We start from the raw sequence: 18,535 nt of genomic DNA on the forward strand, positions 1-18,535 counted from the left end.
CGCCATGGAGTTTCTGTAGAGTTTGTTATTTTCCTTTGGTCATGTGACTTTGGATTGAGTGTGATTGAAAAGAGTCAGTAATAAGGTCTTATTCACTTCACTTGCATTTTCCTGGATTGAAATTATATACTGATTGAAGTGAAACTCATTTTTACTTATTGAAACTGATTTTAACTAATTCACTACTGTTTTTGTCGCATAAGTGCTACAAGTTTCACTAATCAAAACTTCTTTTTACAGAATAAAACTTAAATTTACTGAATCAAACCAATTTTTACACTTTAAAACTATTTTTACTGTTTCAGACCCACTTTATATTTACCTTTTTAAGTTGGAAAAAAAGGTCCTAGTGGTAGTTGAAATGAGAGGAAAGAAATCAGTAAAGGAAAAGAAATTAATCAGAACACTCCCATTGCCAATTCTGTTTGGTTGGGTCATTAATACAGGTCTTGATTTTCCTAAAAAATACCTTAATTAACTTTCAATAATTTTCTCTCCATCCTCCCAGAAACCTTAATATATTTCAAACACCACGCCCCGCCACCAACACTCTTTCCTTTGCAGTTGCCACCACCAACGTTCTTTGTTTCCTAATTTAGTTGAACAGTTTTCATCATTTACATGTCTCAAATTAGTCCTTTGGTAGTTAAATCAGTCCATAAAATAAGGATCTCAGCCACAAAGCTGAAGATCTAGGCTGGCCATTGTGGGAAACAAAGTGCGGCTTTTAACAAATGAGCTTCAGGTGAACAAATGGCCATTTTCTCCCCTTTCTGATGGCAAGCGTTGATGCAGATAAGATAATGGTGGAGATATAAGTGATCACAGATGAAGAGGGAGGAGAGGAGAGAATGATGTAGTTGTGTGGCAAACAAAGGCTATGGATTTTAGACTTGAGCAGTTGTGAAATTGTGCTGAGGGTAGACGCGGAATATTTGTTGTTGAAGGAGTGTTGGGTGACAAAGGGGGTAAGTTGAGGTAGTACCGGTAGATGGAAGAGGTGATGAATGGTATTAAATGATGCATGAGACTAGGTAGTGCAAATGGCAATGGGGGATTTACAAAATCAAAATCTGAGGAGGTGAAAACAACACTAACCCCTTACATGATGATTTTACACAAAAGAAATGGGTAGAGAGAATTTTAAATAAAAAAAATAAAAAATTGAACCAAACGCAACAAAGGGAAAAAGCAAGAAAATGGATACCTTTCCTTTTCTATAAATCCCACACAACACACCCTATTAATAATAGTTAGGACTTAGAAGATGAGGCAACATCATCAATTCATTTTCTGATGTGTGATTTTTTCATATTGTAAGCTAGCTAGAGTAGACCATTTCTGATTGGCAATTGAATAATTTTCTTGTCTACTAGGTCTGCTGGATCAACAAGTTAATATGTAAGAGTTGTGAGAGAGAGCGTAGAATTGCTTTTTTGAAAAGAAATAAAATAAAATAAAATCCTCATATTTGATTGTTATTTGAGTTTTTGGTGATGGAGGGATGAGCCGGATGACAGGATCTTCCAGAACAGAAATCTTGATCATGAGCCTTGACATTAAATAATAAATATTTACCACCACTTTTTTCTTTAAGAGGCTCCTTGCAAATTTTCTGCTTGTCATTCTTAACCAATAAAATTTTTCTTCAAAAAGTTCTTTTAAAACGATTTCAAAGAGAAGATGCAGGAATCAACAGCATTAATACTAATGAATTTCACTTCAAAAAATAATTCAGCACAAAAATGACGTATAATTACCTTCACCACTGCACAATGATTAGCATGCTTGTTAAAAGGTTGTGATGCATTAGAAAACCAGCCATCCAGATTTCCTTTTCTCTTACCCTGAATCCAATCCAACACACAAGAAGCAAGAAAACAAATAATCACGAGGAAAGAGAAGTCAATTATTGATAAAGATGGAAATATACACCAATCTAGCAAGCTTAGCTAAAGAGAGATACAAACTAGATTAGGTTAGACCAAAATTGTGATTGCCAAAAAGGTTTACTTTGCAAAAAAAGAAATTTCTATTGTTCCTAAACTGCTTTATTGGATCAGAGAGCTCAGCATGGTATACATAAGTTATCAATCAGAAAGTTTTCAATTTGTGGCAAGAAAACTCCTAAGAATTACATTACCCACATTGTTATCAAACAGCTAACTGAATTTCAATTTTATATGAAATAAAACATACTCATTTTTCTTATGTCAATCAAATGACATCTATACAAATCCTAATTTAATTCATTCATGACTGTAATCAAGCTTCAACTTCCATTGTCTCACGCCTAAACACCTCATTTGGTATATTGGTCTTCAAATGAACAAAGTATCGCCTTTATTCATGATGATATGATAGAAATTGTAAAGTTAATCTTTTTTTTTTTTTTTTTTTGCGATTGTAAATAATGCACAAGCACTGACAAAAATGCAAATTATTTGTGGAAAAGGCAACCTGATAATCGTCAGGGAGATGGATGAGACCAATATCTGCCAATAGTGTTCCAAGTTGCACTCGCATATCTCTACACACACACAAAAAAAAAAAAAAAAAAATAAATAAATAAAAATAAAACAACCTTGCAATGTCAGCACAGTGAAAGCTATTTTGGTGGGGTTGGCTTCGGTGGGTGGGGGAAAGGGAAGAGGGGTTGGCTTCATGGATGGGGGAAAGGGAGGGGGGTTGGCTTTGTGGGTGGGGAAAAGGGAGGGGGTGGGGTCGACGTCGCCGATCGAAGCTTTGGGCGTTGTCCGCCAGCAGGGGGGAGGGGGAGGGGTGGCTGGATTTTTTTTTTTTAATAAACTTAACGTCCCGTTAAGTGGTAGTAATTTCTAACAAACTCTGATTTAGGTAGTAGCAAAGTCAAAAAAAAATTAATTAATTAATTAATTAAAACGGAAGCAAATGTGAATCGAGGTATTTTTTCTTGTAACAAATATCAAAATTTCCATTTTTTTAATAGTTAAGTCCGATCACAATAGAGATAATTTTATATTCATGCTTCTAGTTTGATTTCAAACTTTAAAGTCTATATTACATTTTTTATGAAATGCTCATTCAATATAAACTAAAAAGGCATTCAACAACAAGAATCTTCCACAAAAGACCTCACCAGTTTTTTATACATATAATCCCTCCATCCCTTTTTGATGAGCCTATTTCTTAAAAAAAAACACGGTAATCAAGGAGAATGGATGGAATAAAGGAATAATGTATAGGAAAGATAAAAAATATGTAATGATTTTTTGGGCATGTGTGCATTTTGTATGAGAAAGATAAAAAAAAAAAGTAATTACGTGCTTTCCTTTTCTATATTCTATTTTAATTGAGACTAGATGTAATTTTTAAATATTTCATTTTGTATATTTTTTTTGTAATTTCTTAATATTTTTTCTTTTTTTTTTCTATTCTATAATTTAACATTAATTTAAGGTAAAATATTTTGTTAAGTTTTAAATTATTTTTATTCAAATTTTACGTATATAGAACTTGAATTTATAAATTGAAATAAATATTACTCATTCATCGGATAGTTAGATAAAATCATTAAATCAAAATATATTTTTTTAATTTCTAATTATTTGTTAAAATAATATAAATTCTAATGTAAAAGATAATATAAAAGATATTTTTTTTATTCATAATTTAAATCTTAAATTACTATTTTTTCTTAAAAGATATTAAAAGATATTTCAATTCTCAAATTTCATTTGTTAATTTTTTCTTAAATAGCGACTGAAAATTAAAATTCTAAATTAATATATAAATCTAATTTTTCATTGGTCGAAATATTACTTTTGCTTATACGGTGTGCGATGCACGAATTTTTATATACATTTTGTATATAAATATTTTTTTTGGTGATCTCTTAATTTTTTTCTTGCATTATAAGTTTTAAAATTTTGTATGAAAGTATCATATCATCAGATATTTACATAAAACCATTAACATCAAATGATAATTTATATTTTTTAAATATCAAAATATAATTTTTAGTTTTTTAAATAACATAAATCCTAATATCTAAAGATAATTTTTAGTTTTGTAACAAATAAAAATGACAAAATTTAGTGTTTTTAAATAATTAAAATCCTAATAAATTACTATTCATCGTTTTTACCTACGTGGTAAAAATTTAAAATTTCATTCGTCACTTTTGTTTAGGTGGCGAGTGATTTTTTTAATTCTAAAATAAAATAGAAATCTAATTTTTAATTGGTCGAAAATATGCCTTTTCTTATGTGGCGCTCCCAATGCTCTCCAAAAATGCCTACTTTATTTATATATATTAGATTCATGTATAACTGATTTAGTTCTCCAAAGGCTCTCTACCATTCACTGGAAACACACTACACTCCAAAAATGGTTCACTCACATTAGTTCTAATCTATTCACTCTGTTCCTAAATAAATCACTTGCCTTATTTAGCTGTTACAAATTTAATGCATCACATCTATCTGTAATAATTTTCCACCTATATTATTTCTCTCGCTTCCCATAATTCCCATTCAAAATATTTTATTTTATTATTTCTCTCTTACACAGTTCCCACTTAAATAATTAAAAAAAAACATACTCCCTCTCTCATTCTCTCTCTTTCATGATCCCCATATTTTTTTTTTATAATCACTCACTTACCCTGCTTGCAATACAAATAAACTCTCATAAAACTCATGGCAATCCCAAGTGATGGATTCATATAGGAACAGAGGGAGCATTTAATACCATCTATTCTCACCAAAATAACTAATTTACATGCCACAACATACTCAACAGTTTGACAAAAAAATGCACGAATTGAACAATAAATATCAAGCAGGAGAAAAGCTGAAGATGAATAAGTACCGTATTGTGTGCATAACTGAGCTGCTGAGAGAGTGTTTTTTACAATAATTTTGAGCAGCCTTAACCCCTTTCTGGGAATTAAAAAAGTGAAATAAAAAAAGATATAATTCAGATCCCAAGATAACATGCTAAACTCATGAATGTGACATGCATTCTAAGATTTAATTAAAATCTAAGAGCATTATTGATGTGGAAGACTGCAATTGCTTATAATTTCACATTATAAACACAAACTGTTTCAAGAATACAAGTTTAGGAGAAAAAGTAGGGGGGGCATATGAAGAGTATTGTAAGGAAATTACATGAATTTAGGCAAGTTGAAAAAGGTTCCTTTGTGAAAATTAAGGGTATATAGGCCAGTCTAGATAAAAAAACAAAATTGTACCTAATAAGAAAATGTTGCAACTATTATGAAATTTTCATTTTAGGGAGATGGTGCAACGAAGAAGAAACAGAAGAAGTATTAGATTGAAAGACATGTATTGTTGTAAAAATGCCAGTCTTACGTCACTGAGAATCGTCTCCCATTTCTCATAGGCAATCATCATTATGATGTGATCAGATTGACTAGCATTATAGTATGAATTGCTAGATCCATCAGTCTTATCTGACAAAATTGCCAGTTTTGATCGTTCAACAATTTCTCTCTGAAAGACAAACAGAAAGAAACTCATCACTGAACTAGGTTTTTTAAATCATAAAGGTTATGCTTGAGTATCAAGTATTACAAATACAAGAAACCTCATCTTTCAGGTGAACAAATGGTGATTTGTAACTCAAAAATGCAGCAATTGACAGGATAGGCGATAAACATCCGAATATTGCACCATATAGCATCATCTGCAAAAGGAAAAAAAATACAATGGTATTCAAAAGCAACTTCATGCGGCTACTGGCACTATTTCAGCCCTCATGATCATTGGATTAGCATAGAACTAACGATCAAGATTTGCTGAACCTAAATTATTTAAATGGAAATGAAATTATTTTACTTACCGAGTTAAACTTGTACAGATTTATTATATTTGTTCAATACAGTTACTAAAATAAATAAAACTTATTTTTCCTGAAATTAATTTACTTTTACTAACTTAGCTTATTCTTCCTATACTTTACAATATTATTGATTTTAGGTGATGACAACGGAGCCTTAGAAGGAATTTTTATAAGGAGAGAGCACAAATATCCTTAAGGTAAGAATATTGGACTTCTAAAACACACACACACACAAATGAATCACTAAATATATGATTTGAGTTGTTGAAATTTAATATAAATTAATTAACTTAGAGCTTGAATGCTTCAACGGAGTCTAAATGAGAAGAGAAAATGAGTATTTTTATCAATAGACCCATTGAATTCTCACCTATTGGACTCACTCTTAACAGTTTGAGAATCAATTAGCTTTAAGGATATAATTAGGGAAAAGGAGCAAAAAACTAAGAATGGAGGATTGTAAGAGTTAAATGCCATAACTCACCAAATTGCTCTAAGCGGTTTAATGAATCAAGATCTGCGTACCACATGTGTTCTCACTCCACACACACACACACACACACACACACACACCAAATATTACCCCAAAAGAGATGTACGCATCAAAATGCACATTATTAACCTTATGTCTAAGAGAAAGTACATGAAAGGATCATATTAACAAAGTCCTTACATGACTATATTCACGATACATAAAAAATCAAAATATGTGGTTAAAGAGAAGTGTGTGAATAGCGTCAAAATTGCAAATGGTGATATATACGATGTGTGTGTATGTGTGTGTGTGTGTGTGTGTTTGTGTGTGCGTGTGTTAATGCGCACGCACTAGCAAGGTACTTTTCATAACACAGTTGACATTCAATTATGATTTCTAGAGGGGGAAATGGCAACAAAAAAAAAAGGTATGGTGTTTATACCTTGCCAAGCAGCAAATCAACTGGCAGTTTGGCCAAATGATGCCCAAGGGGAGTTAGCTCTTCATTTTCATCGACAGCACCAACCTGAAGAATAGAAAACATTTTACCAACAGAATATGAACCACTGAAATTAAAAGGGAGAGAAAGAGAGAGCAGGAACAGTTGCATTTAAAGCAGGATTTTAGGATGCTGAAAATAAGGTTATTAACAATAATGGGTGTCAGCATTTACAAGTCTATCATCTTTAAGAGAAATAGACAATTAGATGGTTGTTTGTAAATTCAGCTGGCTTGGAGATTCTTAGGATGGTTATAAAGAAATGACATGGGACATCGAAGTATTACCACTGACAGTATCTGAAATAGAGTTTCAGTCTAGCTTCCTTTACCGGAAACTGCCTCTTAGGTGATGAGATAGATAATGCTGAGAAACTTAAATTGATTATTTCAGTGCCTTTATGACAGAACTATGGGAACTTGGGAAGCATGACTGGCAAGCTATGCCCTTACTATCGCTTCCTAGAAGACTTGTCCTCAATTGTGTTGTAACTAATTCCTTTTTTATGATGCATTCTTTTTACTCAAAGTTAAAAATGTATGCTCTGGGCCTATCTTAAATAGTGAGCCTCAGCAATGGCCACTGTGTCTAAGAGTAAAAAAAATAACACCTCCTAAATTATTGTGGATACAGAGCTTATTCATACTAACAAGACATATCATACATAAATTATTGACTGTATGACACATCTAACAATTTCATGGCAGAAGAATGAATAGAGATAATTTTTCTAAAAAAGTACTGAAATTTTTGCTCAATTGCAAGGTAAGTAGGACAAAATTCAGTAGAATTTAAAAGCTCAAAGCACAAGAAGCATAGGCTTGCAGCTTGCGGCCTTGGCAGTTATTTCAGGTATTCTGTTACAGGCGAATGGCAAGAATTTCACGTTCAAGCTACAATCTTGTAATCTTAGAAGCATGATAATTTTTTCTGCTGCCGCCTTGGTCTTCAGAACGAGGATGCTAAGAGGGAAACTCTTAAGATAATCTAGTAGAAATGGAGGATGCCATAAATTTGATTCTCATACACAGATTTATGTTCTACAATATCGAAGGGCTCTTTCAAAATCACAGCAGGAAACACTACAAAACCAGAATATTGGAAGCCAAGCAACACTACCTCTTTTAATGATGAGACTGCTGAATCTATAGCTTCATTCTTCGGCATTTCAATAGCCTGATAACAAAATCAAAATCTTAAAATCATATAACCATACCCAAAATAAACGCTACCCTACATCTCAATGGTCAAATGTCCCAGAGTGCAGTCTATTGGTCACATATATAGTAAAAAACAACTACAGTACATAAGTATCATGCCTAGAATTTTATTCTGATAATCTTCGAGGTCATACCTTGGACAAAAAGAGTTTTATGTCACCAAGGGAAAGCAGCTTAATCTGCAGACACAATTCTACCAGTGGCATTCTAAGCATCTCAGGAACCTTCAGAATCAAGCAAGTTAGGGACATATTAGATGAATTATCAGAGTAGGGCATACAAATGGACATGGACTACAAATATTAGTTCTGGCACTATGGTATACCTGGAAGGATCGCATCATTTTTTCAAATCTATGGCGCGTATACAAGCAAAAGCAAGTACCAGGTTTTACTCGTCCAGCTCTTCCTCGTCGTTGTTTTGCATTTGCTTGGGACATCCAATCTTCAACCATCATTGAGAGTTTCTAGAAGTAACCATGAGCAACTTAGACAATAATACCATTGACAAGTAACAATAACTTAATCAATACATCAAACAGCCTTCACATTTCATAAAGCTAAGAAGATTGATAGAAACCTTTCGTGGGTCATAGCGGTACTCCTTGTGTTTACCAGAATCAACCACATACACCACGTCATCTATTGTCAAGCTTGTCTCTGCAATATTGGTTGCCATTATAATCTGCAAGAATCACAACATAGTGCAGATGATATCAATTTAATCCATATCCAAGAATAATCAAATAGTTCATCTTCTAAAAGGCTGGGGTGAAGGACTGAGGAGGGGGGGGGGGGGGGGGGGGGGGGGGGGGGGGTTGCTGTTTCTCAACTTGGATGTTATCAAGCAGTAACTGAAGTCAACACTAATGAGTCAGTTTCATTATATTCTTGCAATGTATATAAAAGATCTTGGCTTCCTAAAGCGAGAGGGATTCTGCTGCGCCTAGGTGCACCACTTTCAACTTTGGCACACTGTATAAACATTTAAAAAATTTTGAGTCTTCAAAAGCGTCTTTTAGAATGTGCCTTGCCTAGAGCAAAAGGCACTCTATACTAACTTCCTAGTGCCTCAATGCCTTAGGTGAAATTTTTAAAGCACATTAACGAAGCATAACAAGTCTTGCAAAGAAGGAAAAGGAAAGCAGCTATACTTAATTCATATGATATGACCTCTGCACATCACTTTTAAAATACAATGGCTCAAGAGATAAAATTACATCCGATTTCTCAATGAGATCTTCTCATAATTTTCATGTTAACCATAAAGACCATGCCATAATTTTCATATTAATTAGGGATGTCACATCCATATCTATTAAGAAGTTACCCTTCCTTACATACACATCTCAAAACATAATTATTCATCTGCAGTGGTAGAATTCTATAAACAAACGCTTAAATTCTTTGTTGTTCCTGTTATACAGCCATGGACCTTATACACCAAAAGGAAAAACGTACAAAGCTGACATCTGATCCTAAAAAGAAATCATCGTTTAAAATACTAGCATACCTTACGCATGTTATTGGGTGGCTTCCGAAACACCTTTTTTTGGTCTGCTGCAGCAACAGATGAATGCAAAGGCAAAAGCCATTCCCCTCCACCAAAGCGGTAAGAAGCAGCCAGCTTATCACGTAACCTGTAAATTTCTGAAATTCCCTACAATAACTCCAACCAAACTTTCTATCAGTAACAACTAACTAACATAATACACAATAATCTTTGGATGCCTGAAAAGAAGGAAAAAAAAAAGAGAGAGAAAGAAAAAACCTTACAGGCAAGAAAACAAGAATTGCTCCATCACCACAGTTTTCATCAATATGACACACCAAATCTTCAAGAAGATCATAATCAATTACACCTTCATTCAATTTTTTCTGCACAGAAACATAGTTGATTGAAATAAGAACAAAGAAGCATGACAAGCATGTAATTGACACCCCTGACAACAGGATCAAATATTATACCAGATTCATTCTTGTTTGCTCACTGTATGACTGATATGCACTGGGGTCATAGTGTGGGTTCATGCATTCTTCTAATAGAAGAGTTTCGTCGCCCATCGATGATAAGACAAGACTTTTCATCCCTCTACGGTTGTCAATAGAACCTCCAACAATCTAAAGAAGCAAACAAAAATTATGTTATGACTTACACTTCTAAAAGATTCAGTATTTGGAATTGTTAACATTTTTTTTTTTTCAGTTCAGCACCTTATCACATAAAACGGAAAAAAACATCCAGACTAACTCAGGTAAATTTTCAAATGTATAAAGTTGACAATTAAATTTTAAGTCAAAAAAAAGTCATTAAAACAAATTCCTGTTCTAACAAAAAGAATAAATATTCATATATCACAAATAGACATTGAATCTAGTATACAATAAAAGAATGTGGGAGACCTCCATGAAAATTATTAGATAGAATAATTGGGCATCATGCTATGCATAACTAAGAAGCAACTTCGAAAATATCCCCATAGGGTGCATTAAAGGGACACAAGTTACACAGCTCTATCCACATATCCACCTGACACACTAACTGTATTCTGGAAATAAAAAAGTTGTCATTCTTTTTAGCTGCAACACTTAAAATGACTAAAACCAATCCCCAATAGTACAACATCTCTTTAACTCACCCAAAACTCACATTACATGACTCAAGATGTTAAAAAATAGACCTAATTATGTTTTTTTTTCTTATACATCAATGGGAATTCATGGTCAAAGTTGATAAGCTCTAACTTCAAAAATGGTTGAGTGGACAACTAGGGATGAAGGGATGACCAATGTCCTAATCCTAAAACGGCACTATCTACAATATAATAATACAACTCGGACTATGGTGCTTTTCTCAATACAATAAACAGCCATTATGAATAGGAGTTTGTAACTTATTAGCAAACATAAGATTATTTGACCACATCCCACTCCACCAGCCAAATAATTTTTCTATCTATCAAGCTACAAACAAATCTTTGCTTCTTTAAGTTGAACCAAAATCCATAGATGCAATGGCCCCACAGAATTTTGAAGGTTTAACCTAGAACAAAACAAAACACATTTAAAGACCTTTATTTAGTTTCCCTAATTGCTCAAAACCTTATAAGAGTCCGGGATATGACATCGATTTTCTTTCCATTTGTTGGTATCTTATTATATTTCATTGTGATTTTGTTTCACTAACAGAGATCTGCTACAATTTAGACCAATTGTACAGCTCTATAAGCTCCAGCGGTCCACCACCACTAAGGCACTAATTTCCAGCAAATTGACAGAAAGGCCTAAACTCAAACTACTGTTGTCAAATTCGACCTGATGTTTCAGTTCTGAAACTTCAAAGACAAAAATTCAACCACTAAGCTAGATCTAAATTCAACCACCTACTTCAAAGCGGTTGAATTATTCTTAGTTAATTCTGTCTCCTCTTATTGGTGTTAATAGTGGACTCTTGATTTTTATTTAATTTTTTTTCTCCTCTCATTTTTGGATTTATGCTCCTGTCTAGCTAGATCAGTGCAACGGTTGTAAAGGAGGAAAGGATTTTTTTTTTAAGTTAATTTGAAGCTGATGGTGGAGGCAATGGTGGATGTGGCCATGGCTTTGGATTCTATATTAGTGGAGGATATGGTTTTGGAAGTTGATGGGGTGGATTTATTAATTAACAGGGATGAGTTTATGGGGAGTTTATGGGTGATTAGAAAAATTAATCAATGAGTTAGTCATGTGGGGACTAGTTAACAGTGTTTTTCATAATTTTGTGATAAAGTTTGTGTTGCACCTAAATAATAACAGGGTATACATTATGTAGATGAAAAAAAAAAAAAAAAAAAAAAAAAAAAAAAAAACTGGCATATACGAGTTAGATTCAACATTCAAGTGCACAAGACTATAGACTAAATGAATTTCTAATTGTATTGGCTACAATCAATTAGAAAGAAAAACAAGACAAAGATTCCAATAAAGCAAGCCAGCTAAATCCATCAAACATAAACATAAAGGAAGCTTTCCTTTCATGTAACCAGCACATAAACTCATCAATTTCAGGTTCACCCCAAATCAATGAATCTCCGTCCTGCTGAATAGGTAGTCCACAAAAAAAGTGATAATAAATGTATAATGTATCACATGCACTTATTTTTCTCAATAATATATATATTGGAAATTTTAGAAAATAACACCATAAATTTCTCAAATTTTTATTATAACACCACAAAAAACCCAAAAATTTAGATTATACCAACACTTAACGGATTTTTTGATGGAATCCGTTAGTGAAACTTACTCTGGACACGGATCAATAAGCAATTTGTTTAAAAAAAATGACAAATAAAAATAAAAACAAAAAATAAATAAAAAAGGAAAAAAAAAAACCTCCCTAACCCAACCACCAGCCAACATCGGTGGTCGTGACCCCCACCGCCGAGAAACCAACCACGGCCATCGGATCCCCCGCATCGTCGAAACCAGCCGAACCACCGCCCTTACAAACGGCGACTCCACCCTTCCCAGTTCCACTCCCCGAAAACCAGCCAACCCCTTCACACAACCGCAAAAACCACTTATGCGCTTATCCTCCTCTCCGAAAACACCCTGGCCTTACCCTTCACCCTCAAAATGGCTGAAATCAACCTTTGAAGCCCCCAGAATGTTCGATTTCACGGTGAGGTGAAGGGCAAGGGTGGTTTTCGCCTTCGCCGGCTACTCGGCTTAGGGTTCGTGGTGGGGGTTTCCACCGATTAGTGGGATTTGCGTGGGTGTTGTGGTTGGTAGGGGTGATAGCCGGTGCTTTCGATATTAAGGAGGGGGTTTCGGTGGCTGGAGTTGGGTTGTCGGCGGTGGGGTCACAGCAGTAGGTGGTGGGGGCGGGGGCTGGTTGTTGGATTAGTGTTTAGGGTTTTTTTCTTTTTTTTTTCTGATTTTTGTTTTTATTTTTATTTATCTTATTTTTAAACCAATATTTTATTGACATGCGTTCAGAGTGGGGCCCACAAACGGATTTCATCCAAAAATCCATTAAATGGTGGCAAAATCAAACTTTTGGATTTTTTTGTGGTATTATGATAAAAATTTGAGATTTTGTGGTGTTATAATCCAATTTTTGAGAAATTTGTGGTGTTATTTTCTAAAATTTCCAATATATTTGATATTTGAGCTTTGCACTTTCTCAAAGATGATTCTTTACTTAGCATATTAGTCTAAGAAAATAAAAAATAAAATAGCAAAGTTTTTGCGGAAACGGTCGCGTTGTCGTGGAAACGGCTTGTAATGGTTAAATAAAACGGATCGCAGGTTTCGCGGCGTGAATTTTTTTAAAAAAATTCACAAAAGCAGAATTTTTAGTTTGTAGACCCATATTCTTTGTTTTTATACCATATTATAACCAAAACTATACTCCATAATAAATACTAAAGACATTATAATGTCGACCATGTTCTAATCTAAAGATGTACTGCTTAATTAAAAACTTAAAATACTTGTACGTGTACTTTTAAAATTATTAAATCATTTTATTATAAAAAAGGGATAATGGAGGGTGGGTCCAAAAATATTAAAAATAGAAAGAAAAGGAAGTTAATTGAAATTGGGGTCCAACTGTCTAATCTTTTAGCCACTCATTTTTAATTTCTCTCTCCTCTCTCCTCTCTCCTCTCTCCTCTATAATATTGTCTGTTGTTGTCTGTTGAATAGTCTGAATGTTTGACCTTGACCCATCTTCAACCTCCTTCTTCGCCATTTATGAAACTCCAGAAGCTTGAAGCCGTGAAATCGCAAAAGCATAAAAAGGATAGTAGGAATTTCTGAAATTTAGCGGCCATTAAATGCCTATAACGGTTCCAGAACGCCGTTCCACCGTTATGGAACAGGAGATGCGCTGCGTTAGGTGCAATTTTTGACTCGCCGTTATATAACGGGGTTTTCGGTTCGGTCTCTCTGAAAACCGTTACAAAGCGCCCGTTCCATAACGGAACGGCCGAGTTTTGTTTCCATGGTTACAAGAACAACAAAAGGAAAAACGAATAATAGAATTTAAGTAAAAGATCAACCAGCTTAAATATTGGCAGGAACCCGAAACAGATAAATTTATAAATAAAAATTACCTCATGGCCAGATGTCTTAAAACCTAAACAGGCTGGGGAATCCGACAGAAGATGGTAGTCGGTTTTTTCATATACGTCTTCGAGAAAAAAAGTTGACACAGGATAAGTTCGACCTTCAGCAGTAATCACTGGGCAGTCCCCAAAATATCTTGAAAACAAACTTGAATCAACTGTTGCAGACCTGAATGTTGTGCACTTGTAAATTAGACAAAAAAAAGTAATAGAAAAGGAAGAGTCCATGAGTCCAAAACATGTTCAGAATGATCCCCTTACATGAGTATAACTTTAAATGTTTGGGTGCCACATGCAGCTTGCTTTTCCAGTAAGTTTTTCAAGACAATAATTAGGAAATCACCCTGTTTATGTCACAAGTCACAATGATAAATGATCAGCATGACCAAATATCACTTCAATTATTGCAGAGTGCAGACAGCCAAAAGCTAAAAAGTATGTAGAGATACAAATCAAAAAAATTCATCAACCTTTGAAAATGCAGTATTATTTAAATGACTTGAGGGACCTAAGGGAGACAGAGAGCTACTTGTGACGATTCATGTTAGCTGAACCCAAATCATTTTGGGACTAAGACTTTGTTGTTGTTGAGGGACCTAAGGAAGACATGGTGGTTTCAAAAAGTTCGTTTCACAGGTGCTACCTATTGAGGTTTAAGGTAGGAGATGGCCCAAGAATTCTTTTTCTGCGAGGATGTTTGAAAAGTGGAGCAGTCTTTCTGTGCCAATTCTCTTGATCAGGTGATCAATGTCCATGATCACTTGTTCTAAATGTGCTAACGTTTGGGATTTACAGTTTTAAAAATCACCACTGCCACCATGTGACAGGCAATTGTAAAGGAGCTCACTTCTTTACTAGAGGTACTGAAGTTTTAGTTGCTTCAGGATCGGTTTCTTGTAAATCTATGTAAGTTGCTTGATTTAACCCCCTCAGTTTCTAGTAGCAAATATCATTTGGATAGGGTTCCTCTCAAGGTGAGGACATTTGTGTGGACTTTGGCATTGGGGATGATCAATACTAATGAAATGCTCCAAATGCATGGGCTAGGTTTAATTTCTCAATGGATAACTACTTGCTTTGCTATGCTAATAGGAAGCATTGTTTACAAGTTTTTCACTCTGAAGTGGCAAGAAGCCTATGGAGGAGGTTGTTGAACAAGCACGAGGAATCTTGGGTTTTTCGTTTAAAGGTTATTGATTGGTTGCAAATTTATAATAGGGGGTTTGGTAAAGTAAGGAGAAAAGGTGATGGAGCAGTGCTTTCATGGTGATTTTATGTGGTGTGTGATTGGAGGCTTGGAGCAAAACTCCCGGGTCTTCTTTCATGTTTTATATTCTTCTGATTTGTTCCAGGACAATGTCACTTATTTTGTGACTGCATTCTGAAATTATCACGATGATGCTCCGAATTCATGATATAACTGCTTGTGTTCTAGTTTTTAGAAAATTGGAGAATTTGCCTATACGAAGGGGTCATTTCGTTAAACAAACAGGTAGAAAATAGATTGGGAGCCCATACCGGTGGTATGGATTGGGAAACCCATAACTTGCTAAATTAGTTTGGTCTGAAACTGGAATGGATTAGCACTTTGTCAGGGTTTGAATATAAGTTTGAATGGATTAAGAATCTTGAGGGGGAGATTTGTATGATATTGTAGAGAGTTGGAAATCGGAATGGATTTAGATACCGCTGGTCTGAGGTTCCAAAGAAAAAAAAATACCAGCTAAACGTTGCAATGCATTCTACTCCCTTGCAATACCTTCCAAAAGGTCCAACCAAAACTCTCAAGTTGATTGTGACAATCTTTAAAATATTTCTAATGATGTGTGAAAGGAATAGGTTTTGCAACATACAGCAGAAATACATAGAACTCTTGTATTAGGAAGCTAATAAAACGCAGGTAGGGTAAATAAAAATATTCCGTATAAATAATAGAAAATAAACAATATCATGGAAACTGCTATGTTAACTGAACCAAACTCTCCATGAATCATAATTATCAAAATTGATGACTCACCAATAATGAGCGCTCATGCACCTCATCAACTATAACATGAGTAACACCATGAAAGCTCTTGTTCCCCTATAAAAGAAATAAACATGTATATATTATATAAATAATAAAACAATTAAGCAATCATATCCACAAGCTTGTACAGATAAATGTCTAAAACATTCAAGAAGCAATGCCAAGTATCAGCTACACAGTACAGAAACTTCCAATTTTGAACTGAGTATCAGTTTGACACTTCATAGAAGTTGAAGAGATGAAAAAGGAAAGATAAAAACAAATATACAACAAATAATACATGGATTTACATGAATATGATATGACACTCAAGATATCAAAATATATTAAAGAGAGAGCAAGCTTTGTCATTGAATGATAATGCAGTTCCATTTAAGACAAGAAACCAAACCCCAAGGCAATTAATATGTAGTGTGGAATAACTGCAAGAACACATTCACTCAAAACAACCTTCTTGATTTTCAAGCAAAGATTTTTAACCAAGGATCATGGTTATCAACTCTTTTTTGGCTGAATAACTGCAAGAACGCATTTACTCATAACAGCCTAATTGGCTTTGAAGCAAAGACTTTCAACCAAGGATCATGGTAAGCTTTGGCATAACTATTGCTTGTAATGGCGATTTATTTTAAACAGCTTCAGAGGTTCAGTTGCAAAACTTTTTGGCTGCTTCAACTCTAAGGTGCTGCTGCGAAATGTGCAAAGTTTGTAGGTAGCTTACCCTGATATTAGGCAAGTAGAAAAGACCACATGACAATGATAAATAATAGACAGTTTGCCTATACTACTGCTTACTCCTACATAAATCACTTGTGGAGGAAGAAGACTGTTTGCATTTCCAGCACACATGAAGACTTGCTCAGCAGATTGAGCCATTATATTAGACATTTAGACCATAATGCTAAATGAGGCATACAAAAAGGTGTTTATCTCACTTGTTTGCCATGCCATAGGCAGTTTGACTCACCCTGGATATGTGAGGAAGTGTTGGAAATAATTTTGCCTTGGTGCTATGTGATGGATCACCCTATGAGGGTCAACAGTCAAGAAGCGGCACCCAATACGAAAGGGACAACAGAAGCAAAGAAAAGGAAAACAAACAACAAAGCATTAACAATGTCTAATTATGGTTTTGCCATTTTAGCTAAGGAGTCACATGTATCCATCTTTAGTCTTAGATGTCTTGAGTATATAGGGTAGTAAACTTATTAGTTAGATAGGCAGAAATTGAGTGAACCTCTTGAGAGACTTGTAGCCTCAAGCTACTAGAGAGATTTGTAGCCTCAAGCTACTGAGAGATTCATAACCTCAAGTTATGACTATCCTTATGTAATCCAACCTTTAATCAATCAAATGTTCAAGCTTTTAGCCTTAAATTATTATTAATCGCGCTTAATTAAATCAGTAGAATTCAGTCTATAACAAATTGGTATCAGAGCAGTTCGATCATGGAGGCCAATACGGAACAGCGACTGAGCACCATAGAAGAGATGCTCACTGGTCTGAAAACTCAACTAAAAACCATTGAAGAGAAGCTGCAGCTGCGAAACGACAACCTGATAAAGGTTGCGACAGCAGCAGTGAAAGCCGCCATGGAGGAGGAACGGGAAAAGAGGGAGGCAGAGAGGAAGAAGCGTGAAGAGGAGTCCCTTAGGGCGGTGGTGAAGGCCGCGGTCGTCAAAGCTATGGCGGCGGACAGAAAGAGGGCTGAGGAAATTCAAGAAACCGAGAAGAAGAGTGAGGAAGACGCCGAGGACGACCCCACTCAACTTATCGGCCGAGAAGGGAGCAACGCCGTGATGGCCAGAAAACAAGTTGGCTCCAAAAACTTTGGCGCCGACCTAGGTTGTGGAGTTGTAGGTGTCGCCAGAAATTTTAAATTCGGTGGAAGACATGGGGATTTTGCTAGTGGTTATACCGGCGGAGGTGGTTATGATGGTGGATCTGAAGGTTTTGCAGGGGGTGCTATCAACAAATTTGAGGATTTATTCGAGCGTGTTGATGCTTATGGCTACGGCTCCGATGGCGATTTTGGCGGTGGACCTGGTGAAATTGGGGGTGTTCTCAATACTATACGAGGGAGCAAGGATGGTATCTTTTGTGGTGGTCGGTCAGGAGTATATTTTGAGAAAGGTGGTGCCGATGGTAGTGGGTCCGGGGGTGGTCCAGGACTCTTTGCCGGAAAAGCTGAGCATGATAGTAAGACCACCACTAGTAATGGCCGGCGCAGAGGAGGTGTCTTCGTGAGGGGCAGATCTGGTGCATGTGGGTCAGGTGGTGGCCTGGGCTGTGGGGTGCATGGACAAAGGACCGCAGGTGGTCTAGGTTGTTGGGTCGCCGGAGAGAAGGGTAG

The 18,535-nt window shown here is 35.3% G+C and overlaps 1 protein-coding gene across 5 annotated transcripts in view; it reads right to left on the reverse strand.

The window, feature by feature from the left end:
* LOC145555594 (DExH-box ATP-dependent RNA helicase DExH7, chloroplastic-like) overlaps positions 1–18,535 on the reverse strand; it is a 56,062-nt gene that overhangs the window by 13,182 nt on the left and 24,345 nt on the right. For all 5 annotated transcript variants that reach the window (XR_014091519.1, XM_081617364.1, XM_081617349.1 and 2 more), the window contains exons 15-30: positions 16,171–16,236; positions 14,415–14,497; positions 14,142–14,322; positions 10,009–10,161; positions 9,817–9,918; positions 9,554–9,700; positions 8,621–8,725; positions 8,367–8,507; positions 8,176–8,265; positions 7,941–7,997; positions 6,765–6,848; positions 5,593–5,691; positions 5,358–5,498; positions 4,852–4,922; positions 2,461–2,530; positions 1,761–1,847 (exon numbers count right to left, since the gene is read on the reverse strand). Coding sequence is in view for 4 of the 5 variants with exons in the window: in XM_081617364.1 (XP_081473490.1) it covers positions 1,761–1,847; positions 2,461–2,530; positions 4,852–4,922; positions 5,358–5,498; positions 5,593–5,691; positions 6,765–6,848; positions 7,941–7,997; positions 8,176–8,265; positions 8,367–8,507; positions 8,621–8,725; positions 9,554–9,700; positions 9,817–9,918; positions 10,009–10,161; positions 14,142–14,322; positions 14,415–14,497; positions 16,171–16,236 (1,677 nt within the window). In the remaining variant the exon portion in view is untranslated. The remainder of the gene's footprint in view (positions 1–1,760; positions 1,848–2,460; positions 2,531–4,851; positions 4,923–5,357; positions 5,499–5,592; positions 5,692–6,764; positions 6,849–7,940; positions 7,998–8,175; positions 8,266–8,366; positions 8,508–8,620; positions 8,726–9,553; positions 9,701–9,816; positions 9,919–10,008; positions 10,162–14,141; positions 14,323–14,414; positions 14,498–16,170; positions 16,237–18,535) is intronic.

This window comes from Chenopodium album, chromosome 1 (assembly GCF_948465745.1).
Source record: "Chenopodium album chromosome 1, dcCheAlbu1.1, whole genome shotgun sequence".
Lineage (NCBI taxonomy): Eukaryota > Viridiplantae > Streptophyta > Magnoliopsida > Caryophyllales > Amaranthaceae > Chenopodium > Chenopodium album.